This window comes from Streptopelia decaocto, assembly GCF_964273445.1.
Source record: "Streptopelia decaocto genome assembly, chromosome: 6".
Classification (NCBI taxonomy): domain Eukaryota; kingdom Metazoa; phylum Chordata; class Aves; order Columbiformes; family Columbidae; genus Streptopelia; species Streptopelia decaocto.
Genome location: NC_138660.1, coordinates 1,447,616 through 1,474,013, shown reverse-complemented (window position 1 = coordinate 1,474,013; position 26,398 = coordinate 1,447,616). Strand labels below are relative to the sequence as shown.

The 26,398-nt window shown below is 50.6% G+C and overlaps 1 protein-coding gene across 2 annotated transcripts in view; it reads right to left on the bottom strand.

Annotated features, from left to right (window-relative positions):
- KCNAB1 (potassium voltage-gated channel subfamily A regulatory beta subunit 1) overlaps window positions 1–26,398 on the bottom strand; it is a gene marked incomplete at its 5' end in the record, with an annotated part of 61,590 nt that overhangs the window by 9,961 nt on the left and 25,231 nt on the right. For both annotated transcript variants that reach the window (XM_082055742.1, XM_082055741.1), the window contains 6 exons: window positions 3,263–3,306; window positions 4,067–4,111; window positions 5,201–5,245; window positions 6,016–6,095; window positions 7,492–7,529; window positions 12,644–12,687. In XM_082055742.1, the coding sequence (XP_081911868.1) occupies window positions 3,263–3,306; window positions 4,067–4,111; window positions 5,201–5,245; window positions 6,016–6,095; window positions 7,492–7,529; window positions 12,644–12,687 (296 nt within the window). The remainder of the gene's footprint in view (window positions 1–3,262; window positions 3,307–4,066; window positions 4,112–5,200; window positions 5,246–6,015; window positions 6,096–7,491; window positions 7,530–12,643; window positions 12,688–26,398) is intronic.

Here is a 26,398-nt window from a genome sequence, read left to right as displayed (position 1 = left end):
CCCCACATCGAGGCAGCAATGCTAAGCAAGCAGCAGTTTGGCTGCATGCAGGGTTCCTCCCCTTCCACCAGAGTGTTTTTTAATTTACTTTTTTAATGAAGCTGAGATTGGGATGGGAACCAACCCCGGTCACCAAGCGTGCCCGCGGCAGCTGCCAGGGACCCACTTCAGGCTCCGCTGCTGTTCGGAGTTAATTTAATCTCAATTATATCATCACCTCGGTGCTGTCCCACCCAAAAAAGCCCCGTACCAGGGGAACCTTCCCAAAACCCCAGCCTGGAGGGGAGCCTGAGGGTGCTATAGGGAGCAGATAAAGCAGCAGGGAGGGTTTTAGCCCCTCTGCAGGGTACACACGCTATGCAGAAAGAGTTTTGCAGCTGCAGTGCAGGACCGGCCGGGCTGCAGCAGCTTCTCCAGGACGATCTGATGGGAAACGACATCAAAAGCCTACAGATATATATATATATATATATATGTGTGCGTGAGAGAGAAAGAAGGACTTCTAACACTTATTTTCTCTGAATCTTCCCAGGAACAAAATGTTTTTATGAATGTTCATGAAGAATGAGCCAAAATAGAGCAGTCTGAAAATGTTCTCTGAATTCTGGGATGAAAAACATGGCCATTTTTGCCAAATGTATTTATAGAAAATAGCTAACATTGACCTTAACGTTATTTGCTATGTGTTCTGTGAAGTTATTTCAACTGCTGCCGGTATTTTTCTATCGTTTCATGCAGTAGCTGCACAAGAAGTGGCACGTGGATGGGTTGGGGCTGCAAGGGATGTGGCTGCAGCTTCCCCGGCACCTCTGGGTCCAGTGTCACCAGCAGCTGGGATGTCACCTCCTGGGGGTTATTCCAATGGAAGTGCAATAAAATGCTGCTAAAAAGGAACAAAACTTTCTCCAGCATTACCTTAATGTAGAAGTCATAGAATCATAGAATAGCTTGGGTTGGAAGGGACCTTCAAAGGTCATCTGGTCCCACACCCCTGCAGGGACATCTTCAACTTGCAAATACTAAATAATGAACCTTTGCAGGATAATCCCAGACCTAGGAGCTGGTTGTTACGAGGCAAACCCAACCGTGCTCCAGTGATGCTCGTTGTCATGTAGAAATAGGTCCTTTGAGATGGAAAATGAGCAAATTTGCACCCAGGGAGGAGGTTTGTCCTGCTTGCCCCGTTTGCTGCCGCCCACATTCATCCCACCTCACCCCCTTGGGACAGTATTAGCTGGGGTGTGATATCCCAGGCTAGGAGTGGATAATATCAAGATAGTAATAATATCTTCCATATAATCTATTTTTTAATATATACAGAATAAATCTTGGTTGTTGCAAGTTGTAGCAAACAGGTCTAGTGATAAAAGATGCAAAAGGCCAAATGCAATTTGCAGCTGCCATTTCTGGTGGGCAAACCCGACTTTTTGCAGACAGATGCTCCCTTCTGCTAAGCAAAGACCAAAGGTTACATCCCACCTATTCAGCAGTGTGGACCGCGAACCCCCATGCTATCCAACCACTGACATCGCAGCACACCGGTCCCATAGATGGGACAAGGGGTGATGGTTTTAAACTAAAGGAGGGAGATTCAGCCCGGACATGAGGAAGGAATTGTTGGCCCTGAGGGTGGTGAGAGCCTGGCCCAGCTTGGCCAGAGAGGTGGTGGCTGAACCATCCCTGGAGACATCCCAGGCCAGGCTGGACGGGGCTCTGAGCACCCTGAGCTGGTGCAGATGTCCCTGTCATAGCACTGGATGAGCTGGGAAGGTCCCTTCAACCCAAACCATTCTATGCTTCTATGATTCCACAACATAGATGAGCCTGAATTGCCCTTTTCTAACCTGTCTTGGCAGCTTAACCAACCACCACTGCAAATAATTAGGGTTTATGTCATAAATCAAAGAGGAGGCTAACTACCTGAGGGCACACAGTGCAGTACAGAGAATCCCTTTTTGCTGCTGCAGCCCACACGGGGTGCTGGGTTCGGAAGGGTGCTGGCTTTGGAAGGGGGCTATTCTCCTCTGGGTTCCCTGGCTGGCATCAGCATTGCTGGACACCCCCAGCAACTCCCTTCCACGCCTTTACACCACTTTTCTCCAAACTCAGGCTTTATGTAGAAGGCAGACTCTGGTCCCTGTGCTGCTGGCTGCTTTTCTGGGCCTGGGACCTGCTTGTGACCTGTCAGCCCCAGGGTCCTCCTGAGGGGTCTGGGGTCTGCTCCAGGCCAGGCTGGCACCCCTCGCTGGGACAAGGTCACAGCTGACACTGCTGATCCTTAATATGACAGAAACGTGTCTTTGTGTGGGTGCTGCTCTATTTGTGCCCTGCACATGAAATCCTGTGGAAGTCCTAATTACACCCATGGTCACTGTGCCTGGGGTCTGACCCCAACAGCCCTCCAGATAGAGCCAGATCAGGTGAAACACTCATCCGTGTAGAAAAATGTACGTGCTCTTGTTCCCTCTCTACAATAACACAGCCAAGAGAATAAAAAAAGCAATGAGAAGGAAGGTGAGGAGCGTGTTAGACCCAGCAGAGACCTGGCTGAATAAATCCCGAGAGATGAGTAAGGTTGTGCATAAGGCAAGGGCATCACTCAGAGGGATGCAGGACTGGACACAAAGAGCCAGCCGAGGGAACGTACCCTAAAATCCATCACCTGAGAAGCAGCGGCACTGAGAGCAGAGCGCAACTTCCCCCAGCAGCGCGGCGGATGGACCTGGCTCCACTCCAGCCGCTATTTCTGCCGCCTGACATCATGTTCTGCATCCTCACCCCTCCCCGCTCCACCGAGGGAGCCCCATGGCCACCTCTGCTGAGTGCGGCCCCACGCTGCCACCAACCGTCCTCCGGGAAAGAGCCACCGCTGTATATGTACCCCCTGTACATACCAGCAGAGCAGCTCAAGACCAGTCGAGCCTTCCCGCTGTGGGGACAACAGCCCACCCTGCCGTGGCAGCGAGGATCGGGCCCATTCTCGAGGATAACGGTGCAAGAAGCTGCTGGCATCCCCCCGCGAGGCAGCGGGCGATGTAACCCTGATTGCTGCGGGAAGCGATAACTCCGCAAGGGACGCGCATGCAGCTGGCCAAGGCGCTTGCTTATTATAGCAAAAATAACCAAAATATGATTGCAGCACAGAGGTGTAGTGGAGAAGGCTCTTTGTGTGCAATGACTTCGCTCACACTTTTTGAGAAAAACCAGAATAATTCTTTGATGCATTTTAGGCACGGCCAGACCACCCTACCCCGACACATACCTTCAATGATGTGCTTTCTCGAAAGCCCTCGTTCCGTTTCAGCCCTGCAAAGGAAAAAACAGGCACATAGCTGTTAGAGGTCTCAAGCACTAACAATCGGGGAGCAATAATTTTGTATTCTGGCCTCAACATCCCCAAAATGAAGTTAGAGCTCATACAACCCTGCAGCGCTTGGGTTCCCAGTCTCAAGGACAACAGCATCTGGGCTGAGCAACACCGCTGTTCACATGTACCAGCCTTGATTTGGGTATTGCCTGACCCATCCCCACCGTTCACATATAAACTAGACTCAGAGACAACTCAGCTTCGTGATTTTTCATTGTGACTGTTTGATTTTGTCTGGGTCTCCAACACACCCGCTGGACCCCGAGCCTGCTGTGCACAACCAGGCACAACAGACCCACCGCACCAAAACGGGGGGCAGGGTCTCAGTTACACCCCAGCTCTCCGAGGGAAGCAGGGGGCTGTGTTGCACCTCAGCTTCAATACACCATTAAATAACTCCAGTGAAGTGGGGGAAAAAATAATTATAATCATTTGCATGCCATCTCTGATGAAAAGGTCCCAGAGACCAGCTTGCGGCCACCTTCACGGTTTGCTTGGGTTCCTCCTCAAACATTCCAGCAGATTTGAAAAAAATTCACATTGACACCTTGCTCTGAGGCCAAAACCCACCCCTCGGTGGAAATGAGCTGAAGGAAGGCACAGGGGCCAGAAAGCACAGCTGGTTCCATCTCGGTACCCAGCGGGGAAAGGGAACAGCACCCAGCAGCAGAGCCCACCACCAGTCACCAGGACACTTACTTGCCACCCCAGTACAGTTTCGTTGTTATGACCAGACTGGACCTCCTGCCAATGGAACAGAAAAATCATTATTGCTAAAAACACAGAAAGGATAACTTGAGAAAGCAGGCGGGATGCTGCCCATGGGCAAGCGGCAGCTCTGGCTCCGGCAGCCGCGCTGGGTTCTGCAGCCCCGGGCTGTCCGGACATCCCCACGACCCTTTTACAGCAGGTCTAGAGGCCAGTTCTCCTCCCACGCTCAGGTCTGCCGGCCACAGGCTCCTATCTGGAAACTGAAGCTAATTCCAGTGAAGTGACCAAAACAAGATGTATATTTTTAATTATGGAGTAAGCAGTCTCCAGAGCCCTCTACCAAGGGCTCCAGTGCTGTTCCCTCCTGGTATGCAAGACAAGTGCTTCTTGTTATCATCCAGTATTCCTGGAGTTATTAAAACCCCAAGAGTGATACAGTCACTGAATTAAACTATAAATTCCAACATGGTATTAAATTAAAGATTTATCATTTGCAAACTACCTTGCTGCATAACTATATGTGTACAACACAACTTTTCCAGCTTTTGCGAGACTCAATTTTTTTTCTTCCACTTTCCAGAATATTCCTTACTGAATAATCATGCCCCTAACACAGGGGATACTGATTTTGATGAAAGCGCTGCTAGGACCCACTCTTCAATTGAAAGCTGGATATAGCACACACGGGAGGTCTTTAAAGATTATGTAAATGCTCTTAAAACTCCACAACATATGTTAATGTGCATCACTTAAATGAGGTATCATCTCCTACCAGGCTACCCAAGATGAAGGCCCATCACAGCTTTGCATGGTTAATGCGCGGTCTCACACGCACAGATAAGGATGCAGACACACAAATCATCTCTCTCAAAACACCGTGCACGGGGAAGATGCTGAGCCTGCTCCGGAGCAGCACTCACTGCTGTGCATGGCAGCACCGCAGGCTGGTGTGCGCTCCCCAAATAAACAGGAGAGGGTTTTGATTTGGCCCGTGAAAGGTCTGGCTGCTCCGTGCACGGCCCTCGCACCCACCAGCTCCCGCTCCAGCATCCCCCAGCGTGAAAAACCAGGAGGATTCTCATTTCCCCGGGGTCCCGCTGGTTTGGGGGGGCAGTACTGTACCTCCAGCCCTTCTTCTTGAGGATGTTTCCCAGGATGACCTCAGCCCTGCCAGAGAGAGAGAGCCCGCGTAAGGGGACGGGATGGTGCTGGGTGCCAGGTTCACCATTGCAGCTGCCACCTGCGCCAGCTCCCCTGGATGACACCAACCTGCACTGTTCTCAGCTCTGCCCTCCCTTCCACGGGTGACAGTGACCCAGCAGCAGCTGGGACAGCATGGCCAGACAGCCCAGTCCCAGGGACAGTCCCCTCCATCCACACAAAGTATCTTATCCACCCACCACACTGGGAACAGTCCTGACCCCCTGCCCTATGTCTGCTTGAGCATGCTCTGGGGCGGCAGAGTCACTTTGTCCCCACAGCAGGGATACGATGCCCCAGTTCACCTTCTACACTGAATACAAAGCCGTATAAATTGGCCAAAGTCAAACACATTATGGATGGATCTATTTTCCCCAGTCCAGCAGTGCCACTAAGAGCATTAGCTCTGCCGCAGCGGAGCGGTGCCCGTGCCGGGAGCTGTCGCTGCCATGGCCCATCCATCACCACTAAGATACACACTGACTTTTCATTTATTCAGGACATTTTTCTCCCTGTGCCAACGGCAAGTGGCACAAGTGACACATTTCAGGCTTCTGCTGGGTGCAAGGGGTGTTGGTTTTGAATTATTGGTCTTTATTTTTTTTAAAGAGCGCTCCAAAACCAAAGGTTTTTCTGTGTTGCCTCAGGGAGACGGGGGATTCCCCAGCACCACCAGAGCCCCATCCATGGCAGTGACACAGGGATGCCGGGGCAGGCAGGGGGACCCCAGCACTCACTTGCCGGCCGCATACACCTCGGCTGTGTCGAAGAGGTTGACGCCGCTCTCGTAGGCGATTGTCATCAGCTGCTCAGCCACCTTGGGGAAGCAAAGATGGACACATGGGGGGTGACAGTCCCATCCCCACCAGCTCATCCCACACAGGGGATGATGCAGCAAAGGGGCTTCAGAGGGGCTGAGCATCCCTTGCCAGGGGATCCGTGGGTCTGTGTGCTGGCCCGAGAAGCACCAAAACACAGATTTACATCAGCTTCCCCTTGACTCATCCTGGCAGGAATTAATCTCTTCTCATAGGAAAGTCCTGGGCTTTCTAATAGGAAAGCAGCCAAGAATTTAATAGGGTTATAGAAGATACTCTGCAAATCTGCAGAGTTTAATACAGAAAGGATATATCCATGGTAAGAGTTTAATTTTCTTTTTGCTACCTGCCAGGCTGTCCTGCAGCTCTCCGGCGTATTTCACAAGGGATTTGAACAGCTGAAGGTCGTTTCATGTGATCCCCACCAGGAGTCCCTGGGGGACTCTGCACCCAGAGGGACGTGCAGCCCGGTGCGGGGACTGGTACCCAAGGGGGACAGGTACCCGGGGGGGGGGACAGCCGTGCACAGCCACTGCACTCGGTGGGACGTGTTTCAGTCCTCCTTTTCCATCCATGAACACTTTGCACCGATTGATTCTAAACAAGGAGGGCAGGAGAGCCAAGGAGCAAGTTTCTAACTGAAACGGGTCGTGTCTCGCCTCACCCTGCAGCGCCAAGAAACCGGAATGAACACAGTGATCCACCAGCAACAAAAGAAATACCAAAGATCAAGTGACTTAAAAAGGAAAAATCCCTTGAGTTCAGACTCCTGGGCTGGTTTTCTTCCTGCAAAAGTTATTTTGGGGTTTCTGTGGTGTACTAGAGGGAGGATGCTCTCCTTTCGACCACCAGCATCCCTACCTGGGATGGGGGGAAACCCACGTGCTGCCCAACACTCCAGAGGATTATTAACTGAGATTAAGGGCCATCTGGTACAGACAAGAGCGTGTAGGAAACCCAAGCTCACTTTCATTTGTTTCACCTTATTATGTAAAACACAAATCATCAGGCAGCTCCTTGCAAGCCAAGCCCCTGCCTGTATTTACGACTGTTGCTGGTTACACATAATTTATAAATATAACATATATAAATAAATATAACAAAATAATTTCCAATTTCTGCACCAGGAATGGTGCCACTGCCAATGGAGAGGATGGAAAAGAAGTGGCTTGAAGGGATAGATGGGTTTCTGTTAAAGCTGATCTCTGGAAATGTCAGATTCATTATGGTTTTTTGGAGCAGAAATGCAAACTTTTTTCTGCTTTGTGTACTATCTCTCTGCCATTTCCCCGTACAGAAAACGGCTCCTCTGATTTTGGTAGCCATGGTTTCATTTAAAAATATCTCATATTGGTTCTTACTTCATGCGTTATACTTACACCAAGCACTACTTACCTCATCTGAGATTTGACCTCCAAAAGTCACCCATGTCCCTAGAAAGAACAAAATAATCCATTACTACAAAAGGTTTTCACCAACAAAAACTCACTCTACCAAAATCCAGGCTCCTTGAGATAAAACGGGTTTAAAATGGAGTTAATTGGCTCAGACATTGCTGCGTCCCCCTCGGGGTCCGCAGGGCTGGGGTGGGTGTGCGGACCTGGGAACTGGCTCAGGGAAGCACTCGTAACATTCCGTGCTGCCAAAATATACAGTTCTATTTAAATACAAAGCTCTTTGCAAAACCGAGTTTGTTTCCCAAACTTCAATTTGATAAATAGGAAAAAATTTGTGATGCTGCTGAAATGCATCATTTAGGGAATGAAACCCTTGCTAAACTCATGCTTCGGCATTTAGCATCGTACCAGTCAAATCAGAACACAAAAATCAGGAGTATTTCCATTGACATACAGTATTTAAACCCCTTCAAAGTGACTTTTCCCCAGGAACTTTTACATTTAGCAACGTCCAGCAGCGGTGCAGCCAATGAGCAGCGCATCATGAGCTGGCCTAAGAAGTAGACGCTGTTTAGACTCAGTTGCAGACTCTGGTCTATTATTAGGAGAAATTTGGGGCGTTATTTCTTTATGACCACTGCTTGAAAAAGAAAAACATAATATCCCCTGGTGGAAATAATGTGTGGATTTAACTTGGTATTCCCTATGTTTTTTATATATACATACATATATATATATATATGTATGTATATATGTATCACTGTGGCAGAAGTTGCTCCTGCCTGACTTATCTGACCTTGCAGAACACCCTGGAAAGCGCCGCTGTGACACGGCAGAGGTGACAATACCGGCTCCTTCTGCCACCTCGTCACGACGTCGCTTTGATCTCCAGCACAACCTTCCCCACGCTTCTCAAGACCTACGCGCCAGCTACGTACAACATTACTCGTTACTCATGTAACGGGTGGGTCAAAGCTCATGCAAAATCCTCCAGAATTTAAAGTTCTGCCTCATTTTGTCCCTCCATAGGGACACAGAGGGATTCAGCCCCACCCAAGTCGGAAAATTTGATGCAATTTGGGCAAGATGGAGGGAAGATCCTGTACCAGGGATCCGGGCTCTGATGCTGCTAAAGGGAAAAAGCGCCTGGTGCAATAGATACGTAAGTGCTCCCATTTCTTCATTAAAAATGTATGGGCAGCTCGTTGCTCACAGCGAGGGTGGGAGATGAACCTGGAGCAGGAGTCAGAAAGGGAAGAACGTTCCTGCTGCTAAAACTCGAGATGCTTTGATCAGTCCCTGCGTAAAAACACAACGAGAGGAGTCGGCTCCGTCAGGAGAACCTCGCTCCCTTTCCCTCAAATAAAGGTTAATCACTGTTTTTTTTATACATCAGGTTTCTTTGAGTATAAATAAAGTTATTTTTAAAGATGAGTGTTCACTGTGCACTGATACTGAAACTCTCAATGTCCTGCAGAATAGCCTGAGCTCTCAAAAGCCAAGTTTTCGCTGATCAGAAATGTGTAACACGCCTAATGCTTCCCGAATAAAAAGTGAGCAAAGAACGCATATTTCTCACTCATTTGGCATCTCTATAAGGGCAATAATCCAGCAACACGAGCTCCCACCGATCCCGGACCACCCCCCAGCACCGTGCTGGTTACAGAGCCCGGGGAAGGGACTTATCCTGGGAGTCAAACGCTCTGGTCCTGCGCAATAAAGATAAAAATGAAAATACATTTCAGTTTATCATTAAGCTTCTTTCTGCATATTAAAAAAAAAAAAAAATCCAAATGAAGCTCCATTTTCGTGCTAAATCTTCAGAAGTGTTATTTTTACAGACATACATTAAAATGTGCTTCTATTGAAAAACATGTAGAGACTGTTTATCCCCAAGTTTATCCCCAGGTCCCTTTATCTCTTTAAATACAAGCAGTAACTGTGTGTATTATTGGGTACACCTGCCCTGGATCTGCCTCTGCTCCCAGACCCCAATGGGGGGACCCGCAGGACCCCCAAACAACAAGGGGCACAGGGCTGGGGGATCCTTGGGGTGGTTCGGTTGAGGTTTTTTTGTCTGAGGGTTTTTTCCCCACCCCCTTTATCATGTGGTGCCCACGTCCAAAGCAGCCAGGGCTGCAGCACAGCTCCCACTGCTCAACTTCGATTCAAAAACCAAACAAAACGACACACACACAAACCACTCCTGCAGGCACAGGGCACACTTGGCATTTCAGACAACCGGGGATGATTCACAACCTCAGCCAGCAGGAGTATTTTGGAAGAAAAATACACTAGAGAAATAAATGTGTATATTTTAAAACCATTACTTTTTCCCTTACCAAGCCACCATCTTTCTCTGGTCTATCCCCATCAGCAGTTTATAAATGCATCCCCGTGGCAGCAGCAAACAGATCTCCCGTGCCTGCCCCTCACGCTGGGCAGCGGTTTCCCAGCTGGACATCCTCACCTTCCCCAGAGGGATTTCTATATTAAACCCAGATTTGGCTCCATTTCCAGCCCAGCCCAAGCCTGGCAAGGTGTGATTATCGCTGCGTTCTTTGCCATTCGCAAAATCCACCGTTCAATAATGTCATTGCCAGCAGATGTGTCACCTCTGCAGGATAAAAGAGAAGAATTCCTGGGTGAAAGCCAAAGCTTCGCCTCCTGCCAAGACACTTTTCTCCCTGGTTTGCTCCTGGCGAGGACGATGCCACGTGGAGACCCGGCACATGGGGCTGGAGCCTCCGCCACCGGCCCAGCAAACCTTCGGGGTTGGGCTGCTCTCATGTGCTGGGTTTGCAAAAGCTTTTCCCCAGAGCAAAGCAACTGAGGAGCAGTGGCAGAAAACATCTATTTTCGTACCCATTGCCAGCACAGGGTATCCCACCAGTGCAGGCTTAGATTGGATTGAAGGGACCTTCAGAGCTCATCCAGTGCCCCCCCTGCCATGAGCAGGGACATCTTCACCAGCTCAGGGTGCTCAGAGCCCCGTCCAGCCTGGCTTAGGGTATTTCCCACCTTTTGGAAGGTCTATTCTCAGGTTTTGTCCATGGGATTGGATTTTGGGATGGCTGTTTTCACCCTGCTGTTCATTTCCTGGGAGTGGGGGCTGATCACCTTGTTGCAGGCTGTCTCAACGCTTCATAAAATAAAATAAAATAAAATTAAAACAAACAAACAAACAAACAAAAAAAAACAAACAAAAAACACAGGCAGCCTCTACAGGCAGAATTTGCTCTGAATTAAGTACAAGAAAAAATTTCCCCCTGCATCACAGTCATATTTCAGAGCCAGCAACGCAGAAACAGCCTCATGCCAGTCCATGTCTATTCAGGGTTAGACTGGGAAGGTCATTCACTTAAAGCCTCGCCTGGAGCTGGGCTTAGCTCCGGGATGCTGCAGGTTCAGCAGCCCAGGAGCAACGCTCAGCCACCGGCACAGCCCTTCCCCAATATCTTTATTTGGGAAACACGCTGCTAACGCATCCACCCTCACGTGCTGGCTCCACGCTGATCACACCGCAAGCGGCACCCAGCAAATGAATTAGAGTGTGAGCTGGGAGAAGCGGGGCTTTATTAAAGGGTACACATTGCCTTAGCACCGCCAGCCTCTGATCTCTGCCCCACTGTGCGTCTGCGTCCACTTTCTCATGCGAGATGATGAAACACTCCCACCTCGCTGAGATTTTGGGAGATTGCTGAGCCTTCAGAAACTCTAGTAAACCTTAAATTAGATTTTCATCCTGCAGAGAGTTTAGGGAAATGCATTTATCTTTTAAGGAACTGAGAAGGAGAAGCTATTTAGCAAAGCCAGAGGAGCCAGTGCTGAAAGCAGAGACCCGACGGATCTGCGGCGGGAGGACGAGGAGAAATACCTGCACATCAAGAGAACGTGGCAACTGAATTCCAGGCTTTCCAGTGCTCCCCTCCCCAATTCCTACACCCCAAGGGCTGTGGGGCCCATCACTTCTGGTACATGCAGAGATACCCAGTTCTGAATGGATGCCCAGCAGCTCTGCCCCAGCCCTCCCTGCATCCTCAGCCCCCACTGCTCCCCTGCAGCTGTGCTCACAAAGCCTCAGTATATTTAGATGCAGTTCCACATGCTTGAAATTAAAGAAAAGCTCTGCAAAATGTTTTGGGTTTTGGTTTTTTTCCTGCTGCTGCTTCCTTCTCATCGCTTTTCTCCACCACAACAACATTAGCTCTTGGTGAACTCCAAGGATGATAAATAAAACCTCTGCCAGATCAGACAACTCCTTTCAAAGCCTGGATCTATTTTAACCAGAAGAGCTCTTCTTGGCAGAATAGGCCTTATTTATATGACTTGGGATACAGGGTGACTTTCACATTTCACTCTATTTTAAAATCAAATCTCAAAGCGTGTTGGAAAAATACGAGCTAACCCTGGGGCACCTGCCTCGTGAGCAGCGAGTGGGGAGCTGGAGGGTCCCCATTGCAGGCAGAGCCTGGGTTTTGTTACACATATATATATATACATATATATATATACACACAGTTTTAAGCATTCTTCATATAAGCAGTTCAACTGCCATCAAAGAAATTACTCGCATGAGTAAAGCCATCAGGAGCTGCTCGTTCGATCGCACACGCTCCGCCTGGCAGCAGCGCTCCGATGTCTGCAGGAGCCGCAGCATCAGCGCAGGACCCGTATAGATGTGCCGCAGTGCTTATAGATGCTCTTTCGGATAAAATATTGATAAGATAAAATATTGATAAGGTATTCTTTAGTTTTTGTTATTCCTGTTCCATACAGATTCAAAGTACGAGCGCTGGACAAGATCAAATTCTGCCCATAGCCCAGGCAGATTGTGTCCCCTGAGGCTGGAGCTCTGACAGTTCAGGCTCTTGGGGACACTCACAGACATCGCAGACGTGGGCTCTGTGGGCTCTGCCTCGCGGGGATCAGGCTGTTTTAGAAGAATCTTATGAAATGAATCCTCATACTGTTCCACTGGAGCGCAATGGGTGGAAAGCATCACCCCACGCCACGGACAAGCGCCCTGGCTAATGCAGAGAGCTGACGTGAGCACACGCCAGGGCTTCTGCCAGATCTCTGCAGGACTGTGCTCTGAGAAATACACCTTTTTTTACAGGAATACAAGAGCAGCCACGGCCGTTACTCACCCAGCCCGAGGCACGAGACTCTCAGTCCAGATTTCCCGAGGTTTCTAGAAAGAAAAGAAAACTATTAGAAAATATTGTTAAGCCCTCAAGGCACATAAAACTTAACTCAATGGGAAAACAGCAGCCAGAGAAGGCAAATCCCTGCTTTTGTGCAAATCACCCCTTTTTCTGCCGGAACGGGGCAGACCGCCCTCAGCAGGGATGCGGCACATGGTTCGGAGAAGTTGGGGTGCTCCGTGCTCCTCCTTGGCCTCACTGGGCTGTGGGACAAGCTAGGAATAAACCCAGGTACACTCAGATGAAACACACACCTGATGTGATTTGAGGTCCTGTAAAGAACTTCCTTTGCTTGCCAACATCGGTCAGTGTTCATTGTAGCAACACCAATTAAAGTGTTCACCTTACTCAGCTTTATATTTGGTTTATTGACCCTCACATTTGTCAGAACATTCACCTCCATCACAGCAGAGCCCCAGTCCGGTTCCCGCCGGGACTCCCGAGCTCCTGGATTCCCCACGAATAAAACACCCTTAATTTCCCTCAAAACACCTGGATTTCCCCCAAACAAAACACCCCGGATCTCCCAGCCCAAGGGGAGGCAGCACTTGATCCCTCAGCCCAGCTGCTTTTCAGCATCACAGTGATAAAGTCATCACCCTTGTCCCACCTCCCCAGCCCGCAGGCAGGATAATCAGCCCCAAGGCCATGAAATGTTCTGCACATTAAACCCATCACTGCACTGCAAAACATCATTTTAATTACACCCTCCTGCTTTAACCTTTCTGTTAAAACCGTATCACTGCAATTTTTTTGCCAGATCAAGGTATAATTTGGGGACCATTTATTGACCTTCTACTGAGAACAATCGCTGCACTTTTTGCTATTCCCAATGAATTATTTAAAGCCAAATTTTTTAAAAAGTCCCTCTCAGCCATGGTGAAAGGGGTCGGACAAAACAGCCGACATCAGCGCGGGTCGTGCCCTGTTCTATCAGCTCTTTCTCTTTTCGCACGCTCCATTTTGGGGCCATTTTGAGTATTTGCTCATGTGGTCCAATTTCCCGCATGGACGAGCGATCAGAGGCATCCCCGGGTACCAGGGGCACAGCCAGCGCTTGGGGCAGGTGCCACCCCCCAGGGCAGGTACCACCCCCCCAGGGCATCCTCTGCCCTACCCAAAATTCACCTCTGCTGATGGGAATTTAAAATTTGGGGAAAATTTGTCCTCTAGTAGCTGTTTGAAATGCCACGAGCCCCTGAGATCACAGCACGGTTGGGGCAGGAGCTGACCTGATTTTCTTTTTCCTTTTTATGATTTTCTCTTCTTTTCGAGTTAAAGCGCAGCCGGATCCCTGTGTAACAAACTTCACCCATGCACAGAACAGCACAAATGCTGCCCAGCTCCCCCTGCTCACCAGCACAAAGCAGAACCCTCAGCAAGTTAAAAGGCAAATACCCGCGTGCTCCAGAACCACAACAGTTCTGCCAGGAAAGAGGAGCCCAGCCTCACAAAATTGCCATTTTCACATCACTTCTGCAGACATCGCACCCACTGCACAATGCTCGGCGGCGAAGTCAATGCTAATCCGCATTTCCAAACAGTTTACATTTATTTTGTGGAGAGTTTGTGGGTTTTTTAAGTCCTGTTTCTCACTGAGCCTTTCAAAGTCTGGCTCTGCACAGGCACAGCTTGGCCATGGAGCTGCATCGCTCTCTCTACAGACATAAATATACAGAGATACACACATTCTTTTCATATACATATATATGCATATACATCCCTTTTATATATATATATGCATAATGTAGATGCATGCACAGTGTGAGTGAAACCCTCTGGTGTCTGCATGCAGTTACAGGGTACACCAGTCCCCCAGCAGCAGGGTCAGTCTGTCTGTCCTGTCCTCCTTCCCCACAGCTCCTCTGTCCCTCTGGTGCCACAAAGCCACATCAGGGCTCGTCCCTCTGGGGATTTGGGGGTAAAGCACCCACACACAGCCGGGATTCCCTCTGGAGAGCGATAACCAGCTCGTTGCAGAGTCCGCTCCACTGCGGAATCTGGACAGAAATACTGCGTTTGAATGTCCAAAGCAGCCTTTGCCATTTACTTTAGCGCACACGTGACCCGGCTACTTGGAAAAATTGATGTCTATAGTCAAGAGCCGACACTGAAAATGCCAAGTCGTGGCGGTACAAGATCCTTCTTGCAAAACGAGCTGCTCAATCCAGCCCGGAGAGCATCGTCGGGTCACAGCCCCGGCTGCTCCACCGCTTCCAACCCTCCACAGCACCTCACTCAACCCTAATTAACTCATCGCTAATTAACAGGTGGGCAGCGTGAAAGCAAAGCTGCTGTACCAACACACAGAACCGCAAAACCAGCTGAAAACTCGACCCACGTGGGCTGGTTCGTCCCAGCGTGGACCCTGTGCTGCTAAAATGCACAAAGCTCCAGGTTTGGTTGTTGCTCCTGGGGCAGAGGGGTCATTTGTCTGAAAGAGCAAGAGTTCTTGAGAGCTGGTTCTCCTCTTCCCCAAAACAAATAATAAAATGAAAACAATAATAAACAGCCCCCCCAGCAAATATATATCTATATATACACATTTACATCAGTTTTGCAGCTTGCAGCTGTATGCATAGAGGTATTACATGCACATATATATATATATATACACACACATGCCCGGAAGCTACAAAATTGCCAAGTAAAAAAAGTCAATGTTCGGTTTCTAAGTAACTGGGTAGTAAAAGCTCTTTGTGCTTCTGCTGCACTAATTGCATATCCGAGACAATTAACCGGCTCAGTCCCCAGCGCCGAACCAGCAGCAGCCCCTGCAAACCACTGGGGACAGCGGCACTGGGACCATCCCAGATAGTGACCGGGATGCAGGAGCAGCAACCCCTGGCTCTCACGCTGGTGTTATTTCATCACTCTTGAAAGAGAAAACAGCTTTTCCAGTGGGAAGTCAGTGATGCTGAGGGATGAAGTAGCCATTCAAAAGGACATCGCAGGAACCTCCCATCCCTCAGGATCACTTTGCCTAACCTAGAAGCAGCTGATGACAAATCAGCCTTCATACACTTTTTTCCCCTCTCTCATTAGCACAGATATCTTGCCTCTCTTGCTGGTGCTCAGCTTCCCTTGCCCTTTACAGCACTGGAGCAATTGCACCGCTCCCCACAAATCACTGCCCAGCTCCCATGGCACGAGCTGTGCAAGCCTGGCCGAAAGCACCCAGGTCACCAAAACCTTCAATAAAGAACATTTATACCCATGCTCAACACTTTAAGAGCCTACAGGGCATTAATTTATTTTGTGAAGGGGCCACACCACACTGTTTCTGCTCTTTCTAGCACTACGCATTTTAAATTTAATTACTTTTTTCTTTTCTAGTTCCCTTCTCCAGGGAGTAGTCACTGCCCTGTCCCAGTGCCCGAACAGGGCAGGGGACAGGAAAGGGACAACCCCAAAGAGCCTTACATGCTGGTTTAAGATCGCTGTTCTTCCCTGGTGTAAAGCAAAGGTGACATTTTCCCAGCCCGCGCAGCCGGGAGTTTGAGCCAACACAACCCTCCCCACAGCACCGGAGCTTCGCCAGATTGCGCTGGGCTAACGAGCGCGGGAGCTGGATGTCTGATTCATTGAAAACACAGCTTGCAACTCCGGGATGTTGTTAAAAATACACTAAGGTACCAAAACAGCGCGTGGGGAGGGACGACATTTCCCTTGACTAGGCTTTTCCAAGCAGAGAATGCATTCATTCCCGAGGAGACGCGGGTTCTTGGCTGGGTTTGATGGGCAGCGATGCGGGGGGGACCACGGCAAGATGCCACCATCCATGGCAACATCCCCATCCTGGCAACTGCTGCTTAACACCATCCAACACCAAACAACTGCTCACCGTGTGCAAATGGACATTCCTGGGAGGAAAAAGGCTGGAAGGAGGTGTTAGCCAAATCCTACCAGGCCAGGAGCCCACAGTCGGCTGGGAACGGCACCTTCCCGGTGGTACGGAGCCATTGGAGCACCGGGACCCAAAAGGGCAGCAAGGCTGCAGGGCTGGCTCCTGATCCCTCTGCCACTTGGCAGATCCTCACCAAAAAAATGAAGTTCTCACTTCTGTATTGTCAGCGGAGAGTTGCGCACACCCTGCACCTGCTCCTTCGGCCTCCTCCATCCTCCTCCGGCTCAGAGCTGCAGTCCCAGCGGTGCAAGGATTTCACCTGGGAAGAACTTGGGTTTTTTGCCCGTGGTCTGGCAGGCAGGTCCCCGGCTGAGCAGGTGTCACAGAATCATGGAATCATTTCAGTTGGAAGAGACCCTCAAGATCACCAAGTCCAACCGTTATCCCCCCCCATCACTGCCCCACGTCCCTGAGAACCTCATGTCCGTCTGTCCAGCCCTCCAGGGATGGTGACTCCAGCACTGCCCTGGGCAGCCTGTTCCAATGCCCCACAGCCCTTTGGGGAAGAAATGTTTCCTAACACCCAATCTAAACCTCCCCTGGCCCAAGTGACCCCGGGATTCAAGGCGCATCCTCTGCGCAGAGACCTGGAGAATCCCTGCTCGGCTGCTCGCGCCTCTTCCCAGCCGGCAAAGCCCAGAGCCGCTGCCTGGGCTGTGCTTATCGGGGCCCTGGGCTCTAGGGCACGAAACGCTCTCAGATTCGCTTCAGCAACCAATTCCCATTCCCACCTCCCTTGCTTCCAGCAGACACACCAGCCCGTATCTGCAGCTCCAGCCCCAGCTGGGGACCACACACAGCTCCCTGCGTCCCACCACAGCTGCTCATTTGTAAAAGGGGAGAAAAAACACCACCAAAACCCAACACACATTTAGTTTTTAAGCATGGGAAAAATTATACTTAGAAAAGATAATTTGATTCTGGACACAGCTGCAATGCTGAGTAAGTCCAAATTAATTATTTTGCTAGAAACAAGCAGGTAAATGAGCTGAGGCTGACACCAGTCAGGGCAGGGATATGGAGAGCAGCCTGGATCCAGCCCCAGGACACGCTCAGGGCTGCAAAAGCCTTCAGCTCCCCCAAACTGGGGAGAAAAATAGAGAGAAAAAAGGCATTTTGCTTGTCAGTCTCTTAGCTGTGAGCAAACCCAAGGACAGTGCTCAACAGGGAGACACGTGTCTGTTTTGGCCAAGGGGTAAGAGCCGCTGACCGTGTGTTTGAGGAGCCAGGGTTCATCATCCACGAGAAAGGCCAAGGTGGCAACTTTCGACTTCCAAAGCATTTTGGTTCAGCATCAAGAAGTGACACAAAGGGAAAAGAGGAATAACACGTTCCACAAAGACACGGAGGGGTGACGAGGGCAACAAGAGGCATCTGGGATAAAGCCCAATACAAAAATGCAGGGAAAAAGCAAACAAACAGCTTTTCGAGAGTCTCAGGAAAAAAGGAGGATGGAATACATTCCCAGGGGATTTTTCCTTATAATGTGTCCACATGGAAAGATTAGATTGTGTTTGAAATGTTAATTTTGCTTAACAAGACAATAACCCAGGATTTACAGTTGAGATGAATTAGCACTGAGAATAATTTGTCTGCGCAGTAATTCTAAACCCATTTAACTCCTTCTGGGGAAAGATATTTGATGGGATTACCATCCTATAGCATTGCTGGCTACCCGCAAGCCTGAAATAGCCCCTGTGCTGATGGAGAAGACTTACAAGTCACTTGGAAAGTTTTCACCTGCCTGTAAGTTTTTCCATTAAAAGCCTTATTGGAGCTACCGTGCAACCTCCCTGATCACCTCAGGAGCACTAAAGATTACCTAAAAATTCATTCTTTGTCAACAAACCTGCATATAACAGCGTTATACGAGTGTTAACTATATGGAATAGCTCTATAAAAACAAACTCAGAACGTGTGACGGGCTGGGGCGTCACAAGCTCCTGGAGCTTGCGGAGATGGGCACACGGTGGCTCAGGCTGGGCACGCAAAGGGGCACAAAGGACAAAGCTACAACAGCCCGGTGGTGTGGGTTGGTTTGTTTTCCTGTTTCCACACACAGCAGCCAGGCTCATCTCACTGAGGAATAATAAATTGCACAATAAATTCGACTGGTGTGTCCAGGCACCCCCATCCCTAGGAGGACACGATGGCGGCTGAGATCTCAGCACAGCTGGTGCCGTTTGGGGGGGACAACCCGCACTGTTCCCTGAGGCCACAGCCACCCTGGGGACACCAGCAGCACGGCTGAGATCCTGCCCAGTATTAACCAGCATTGCCCAATATGAACCAATATTGCCCACCTCAACCCAGCAGCAACCTTGGTGCAATCCCGGTGTCCCGATGCTCCGCCAGCTGCTGCCTCCAGACGCGCTCCGCTGTTTCCTCTGATTGGGAAGTTTCCGCAGGATTTCAAAGCTCTTCATCCCTCAATTCCACTCCACTGCACCCCTGCAAAAGCCTTTGCACTGGAACAGCTATTTGCAAGCCTCTTCCAGATCTCCTCTGCTTAAGCCAGCTTTTTAAGCAACACTAAACCATTTCTGGCTGAAAAAACAGTATTTCCCTACAATGCTGCTGTCCCAATTAACTCACAGGGTACATGAGAGTGGCCAATTATAATCCCATGGCCATTAAGGGCTCATCTTGCCAAGATGAGGAAAACCTTTTCAAGTGAAATTGCACACAGACCCTGCCTTAAACCAGCTGTGCCCGGTCCAGCCCCGGCTTAAACCTCATTAACATGGTACAGCAGTGAGGATTATGAAAGACCTGAACAACTCCCCAATCCTCATTTTGCCTCTTGTGCTCACTCAATGTCTCCTTAATGGCTCTTATGGTAACTTGTAGATTAATCATTTTCTTGGAAGGGTAAGTGCTGACAGTGCAGTCAGAGCTGAACGAGACCAAAAGGAATATATGATTTCTATATGGGGGTCCCAGGGAGCCGTGAGAGGAAAGCCGAGGAGCAGCAGGGCCATGGGGAGGACAAGGCTTGGCTTTAGCAGGTGTCCAGAGGGAAGACTTGGGAAAAAAACCCACCACAGTGACATTTTAATGACTATCCATGGATGAGACAACACATAAGAGCACAGCCCTCATGATGCCCCAGACCTCGCACCCCTCCAGCAAGGTGTGGGGGTCTCGGCCAAGGGGAAGGTCCCTGTTTTGTAGCCAAGCACTTTGGTGTCCCCTGGGATGAGCAGCAGCTGAACCCACCCTGAGCCAGGCTTTGTGCACCCAGGCAGCTACAGGACAGGGTGTTAATCACACACCTAACTCAGCTCCTGCATGTGAAGCCCCACATTTGGGTGGGTGCTGGGTGCCTCCTGGAGGTGGTGGGGTAGAGGAGCCCCCAAACCCACACACAGTGACACCCATGTCCTCCCACACCCCCCATCCCCAGCAGCAGAGTCACCGCGGGCCAGGGCCACATCTGCCACCGGCACCGTGCAGGCAGTGGTGCGGCACACCGGCACCCAGCCGGGTCTGGAGGATCTGCAGGGCTGACAGGCTCCTCATTAAAAGAAAAGGGGAGAAAACACATCTACAGAGCAGCCCACACCATATGGCAGGAGTGGCATTTTTCTCTTGTGGCACAGGGCAGAAAGAGATTGTAATTATTCACTTTTGATTAATTCTAGCACAGGGAGAATCCGTGAGAGAGCCCATCGATGGCAGCAAACACCTCAGCACCAGAGGCAGCTGAGCCAGCAGTGGCCACCGAGCCTGGTCCCCATGCCCAAGCACCACCAGCTTTCCCCATCCCTCCAGAGCCACAGCCAGCAAAGGGGGGGCCAAAACCACACCAGGAGCCAGCACCCAGCCCTGCTGCAGAGCAAAGCCCTTTCTCCTCACACATCAACAGGGAAGAATAATTCCCTTCTTTAAGACAACCTTCACTGTTACTCTCCCAGCACCACTGCAGCATCACCCAGTACCTGCTGCTTCCCATCACAGCTGAAAGAGCAGCAGCTTGAGCCCCCTAAACCCCCCAAGAGGCTGAGCCAGCACCCCCTGCCCCGGCAGGGATTTATGGGCTGAGCCACCTGCGCTGCTTCAGCAACTCGTTAACCTGCAAGCAGCTCCTCCTGTTGCTGAGGGACAAAGCAATTATGGTTATCCAGGTGGGAGGTTTGCTTCGCTGTCATCCTTGGTCGTTTGGAGGGCGGAGAGTTTGGGATCCCAGCTCTGCGTTCTGACAGTTCCCCCCACCCCGCACCCAGCCAGCCTGGAAATGTCTCCACAACAACCTCACGTTTGGTGGTGGCTAAAAACAACGAGTATAAGATTTTAAAGCAGTAAGTAATGGTTGGGCTGCTTGAAAGATGAGGCTGCTGAGCAGCTCTGCTTCAGTGTGCTGAGCAAACCCTGCTTTGAGCTTATCACCTTCCACGGCTCCCATCTGTACAATGGCAGCAGGATGACCACCCTATCTGCCTGTCTGTCTGCCTGTCTGTCTGCCTATCCATCTATCTGTCTGTCTATCTATCTATCTATCTATCAGGAATGAGACAGAGAAAGGGAGAGAGGTTTCTCTACAGAAAAACATAAGTTTTAAATAAAATCTCTGCAATAACACACACAATGACTAAAACATTTTCAACTCCACACCCACAGAAGAATCATCAGACTTAGAAGCTCTCAACAGAAATCAGATAATGCTGTTTTTTGCTTGTTCCAGCCGCAGTTTCATTGCTCTGTGTTGGTGGGTTTGCCCACAGGAGCCAACCTCTACCAGAAATACTCACACCGAGGGGACGGTTCCCACGCGGGTCGCTCCTCCTGAAGCAGCCCCGGTGGTGGGTGACCCCCCAGAGCCCCATTTCACAAGCCCCTGGGGGCCGCCAGGTTGAGGGACGGTGGGTGGGGGGCACCTTGAGCACAGCACAACCCTCCTCGCACCCCACGGGTGTGGGGTGAGCCCCATGGCGCCGATACAGCCCCCCGCCCACCCCATTAAGCAAAACTGGGGGAACCATGACAAGATTTTCCTGCATTTAAACTGCAGACAGTTTATCTTATTGCTACAAAAATGTAAAAGAATCAAAAGTCACTGTTCCTGAAGCTGGCGGTGGGAAAACAACGTTGCTTAGAAACATCCCCATTAGGGCTCCAGAACCGTTCCTTTTGCACTGAGAAAAGAATAAAATATGTAATTTCTTCCCTGAAAACAAAGGGGCTGTTTCAAGTAACAACAGCAGCCCCGGTGGAGGGAGAGGCCCCTTCCGATCGCCCTCTCCCGCGGCAGCACCGCGACGTCCTTCGCCCGCGCCCTGCGGAGCGGGAACAGCAGCAGCATCTCGCCCTGCTCAGCAGGGCCTGCAGGGACAGGACAAGGGGTGGGGGGTTAAACTAGGTAGGGGAGATTCAGCTCGGACATGAGGAAGAAATTGTTGCCCTGAGGGTGGTGAGAGCCTGGCCCAGGTTGGCCAGAGAGGTGGTGGATGAACCATCCCTGAGACATCCCAGGCCAGGCTGGACGGGGCTCTGAGCACCCTGAGCTGGTGCAGATGTCCCTGCTCATGGCAGGGGGGGCACTGGGGGAGCTGGGAACGTTCCTTCAACCCAAATCATCCTGTGATTCTATGATTCCGTGATTTGTTACGATTCATCGGGCTCCAGCAGCCCCCAGAGTGCTGCTGAGCACCAAGGGTGAGGCACCATGGAGGTGTTAATTCTCTTCTTTAATTAACTCCAGTGGTTTCCTGCTTTTAAGGCTGGATTTCATTTTGCTTCATCAGCTCAAAACGACCTGCGGATTTTCCACAAGCAGTAGCTGCCCCTCAGCAAGCTCCGGCGGCAGGAGGTTGTCTCTAAGTGGTGTGGGTGGGAAGAGAGAAAAATAATGGTTTCTGTCTCCCATTTTGCAAACAAAACACTTCACAACACGCACAGCAGCTTCCACTAAATTACCGCCTGTATTAGCAGTAATTGCAGTGATGCAGAATCACAGCTTGCCGCTGTTTTAGGTATTTTAAACCCGTGTGCATGTGCAGAGATGGAAGCAGGAGACGCGTGTGCCGCTGGGCCACCTGCACATCCCGGGCAAGCGTTGGGCACGGGCAGGTGCAAATCACTGCACTGCACTCTGTGTGGGGTGATGCTGTGAAAACGGGCGCGATGCTTCTCGGGATGCTCAGAGCAAGACATGGAGCAAAGGATCCGTGCAGGGACAAGGGGCAAGGATGGGTCCACGTTGTAAAGCTGCAGCGAAGGCAGAGCCACCCCTGTCTTTGATCAAGTACTGATGGTTATTTATTCCTAATTTCAGGAAATCTTTAGTTCTATTTTCAGATTATAAGAAGCACAGATGAACATGCAGAGCTGTAGAAGAGGCTGGACTAGTGTGGACGGCCCAACAGATACTTGAGCAAGCTGAAAACATACATCTCTTTCCTTGGTTGAGCACATACATACTTGAATGCTCTTTAACATTCATTCTTATGCTTGCAGTGTTTGACTGTGCTTCTATTTGCTGCTTTACAAACTGCTTTGTAGTCTCTTCTACCTAAGATGTTATAAAAAGAAAATAGGATTTGATTTGAATCAGGCGTGTCTGCAGCAGCGTGGTGAAGAGACACCAGGAGGAATGCTGCTTCTCAAAGTCATTTCAGGGGGAAGTGGATGGATGACACGGTCCCAGGTGCTCTTCTGAGCATCTTCCTTCCCGGCCGGGTTTCTGCAGCGCCGTGGCAGGTGGTGGCTGCACTGTGGTCCCCAACACAGTAAAACGGGGTTTGGGGGAGTTGGTGACAGTCCCCACTGCTGCAGCAGCGATGCTGTTCAGTCAACAATGTAAAATAGGAAACCAAACCAAACCAACCCAACCAACCAAACAAACCCATAACTAGCAGAATAGATGCAGAGGCAAGACAGGACAGGATTGATCAGCTGAAAACTAACATGGAAAGGGCTGTTGGGCATTGGAACTGCCCAGGGCAGTGCTGGAGTCACCATCCCTGGAGGGTTGGACAGACGGACATGAGGTTCTCGGGGACATGGGGCAGTGCCGGGGGTGGGTTAAGGGTTGGGCTCCATGATCCTGAGGGTCTCTTCCAGCCCAAACGATTCTGTGATTCTGTGCACAGCAGCAAAGCCAGGAGGTGAGTCCGGCTGATGGAAACTCCGTCTCGGCGGCGGGAGGGCAGCCAGCCCAGGCACGGCTGGCGCGAGGGGACAAGCAGGTGCCTAAATGACATCTGGCCCCTGTTCCTTGGCTCTCCTCACACTTCCCAACTCATCCCTCACCACCGTGTTGCACTGGGTGTGTAGGTGGTCACTTCAGCTGAAATTCCCCAGAATTTTTTATTCTTTGTCTGCATCCTCAGAGAAGTTGCCGATGACACATCAAACTGTAGAGAAGGCAAAATAGATGGGTTCTGGCAGCTGTGCCGGCGTGCTCAGCCTCCCGCACACGAGCCGCGCTGCGGATGAGGCTCCCGCACGCGATGCTCCTGCTCCCTCCCTCCCGCCCCAGCTCCAGGCCACTTGTCCCTCTGGGTGCAGCCGGTCCCCAGGGACACCCGCTGCCCAGGTGGCCTCTTACAGCAGGAACAGCCGCAAAGAGTTTGCAGCTGCACATGTCTATTCCCAGCGCTGCCCGGCGGGGATGCCGGAGCGGGGGCAGCGCTGGCACTGGCATTCCCAGGGGAATAACTCTGCCGGGGGGGCCCTGATTCCAGCAAGCGCATCCTGGAATGATGCGCAGCCCACGGCTCTGCCTCCCCCACTGCGGTTCGTCAGCCATGGGACCCGAGGATGCAAGAGAGGAAAGGGAAAAACATTTGTCATTCTGCAGTGATGCTGTTAAAGTGCAGAATTTCAAATGTCTGAGGGAATTACATTATCCTTGTAAAAAAAAAAAAAATAATATATATATATATATATACATGTATATATATATACATCTTGCAGTTCCTAAAGGATGTGAATGAATCAAGTTATTTCCAGAAATAAGAGAGGAGCAGGGAGCTCTGTATCATACCTGTGCCCGGTTAATCCACCCGTCACCCTTCAGTGGCACCTGAGCCCATGTGCTCAGACCCAGCAAGCCTGGAACACGCACCTATTCCTGTTCCAACGCCAGGTCAAGTCCACTTCATTCATGCAGGAAATTAGTAAGCAGATCGGATCTATGTGTCGGGTGTTGACTGTGCTGTCACTGGTTGACACATCCCATAGGTTTGTAAATAATAGATGCCATTTTCTCTCATTTCATTACTACTTCGGACTGAAGGAGGCAAAATAAAACATTTAAAACCCCATCACTAGTTTTTCCTTCCCCATCCGTTGACCCACCTTGGAAAGTATTAGTCACTAAGCCGAAGTGATTGAATGAGCTGAAACTGGAAAACACGGATTTTCTCCATAAACAGGAGAGGCTGATTCTGACCAAACCACAAAACTACCGGAGGGGAACGAATCTGAGCAGCCCTAAGAAAATGTGCAGCCGGGAGCAGCCGTGGCGCGTCGGGCTGGGAACGGGAGCGCTCGCTTCCGAGGGTAATTCACTCTTGATGAAGTGTTTAGGTAAGAGCTATTTGCACGAGCTATTCAAAAAACAAGCAGGAAGAGCACTGTGAAAAAATAACTGATTTTTTGTTTTAATTGCTGTGTGGGACTTTGACCCTTTCAGAGAGAAAGGACATTTCGGACAGATTTTAAGTACTCCTGAGGCTGGTTGTGGCTTTTCCAATGAGCTTCCTGCTGCTCCTGTTCCTCAAATCTTGTCTCCCATGGATGATTTCTGCTCGTTCTGTGAGCAGAGCTTTGCCAGAAAACAGCTGCCCAGCCTCTTGTGCGCAGTGGCACAGAGCCCTGACCCAGCACCCGGCCACCCCGGGGGTGGCATCTTGGACCCAAGCACTGCGCCCCACTCCCACCTGCCTGCCAGGACATTTTATAGCGCTAAAACAATGTGTGATATTTTTGGATGCCCTCAGGAGCGAGTCTCAGTTTGCTGAAGGGACGATGCTGCAGCTCCCGCCGGGGATGCTGCGGTGGCAGCGACACGCTGGGGACCAGTGGGAAGCATCGGTGCAGCGTGTCCCCCCCGGCCACCCCTAGCGACCCCGCACACACAGACAGGGCACAACCTGCTCCAAAAGGCCACGATGTCTGCTGCACACCCAGGGCCACCACGTTGTCACGGGGCTGCTGTATTCCTGCTCCCTCTCTCCCCGCCTGGGCACACAGCGAGCGCAGCAGCGGAGAACGCGGATAGAGAGCAGCTTCTGATCAGCTGAAATGGGTTTGCTTCACACAGAATCCCAGAATCCCAGAATGTCAGGGGTTGAAGGGCCCTGGAAAGCTCATCCAGTGCAATCCCCCCATGGAGCAGGAACACCCAGCTGAGGTTACGCAGGAAGGTGTCCAGGCGGGTTGGAATGTCTGCAGAGAAGGAGACTCCACAACCCCCTGGGCAGCCTGGGCCAGGCTCTGCCACCCTCACTGAGAAGAAGTTTCTTCTCATATTTAAGTGGAATCTTTTGTGTTCCAGTTTGCACCCATTTCCCCATGTCCTATCATTGGTTGTCACCGAGAAGAGCCTGGCTCCATCCCCCTGACACTCACCCTTTATATATCTGTAAACATGAATGAGTCCCCCCTCAGTCTCCTCTTGTCCAGCTCCAGAGCCCCAGCTCCCTCAGCCTTTCCTCACACGGGAGATGCTCCACTCCCTGCAGCATCTTGGTGGCTGCGCTGGACTCTCTGCAGCAGTTCCCTGTCCTGCTGGAACTGAGGGGCCACAACTGGACACAATATTCCAGGTGTGGTCTCCCCAGGGC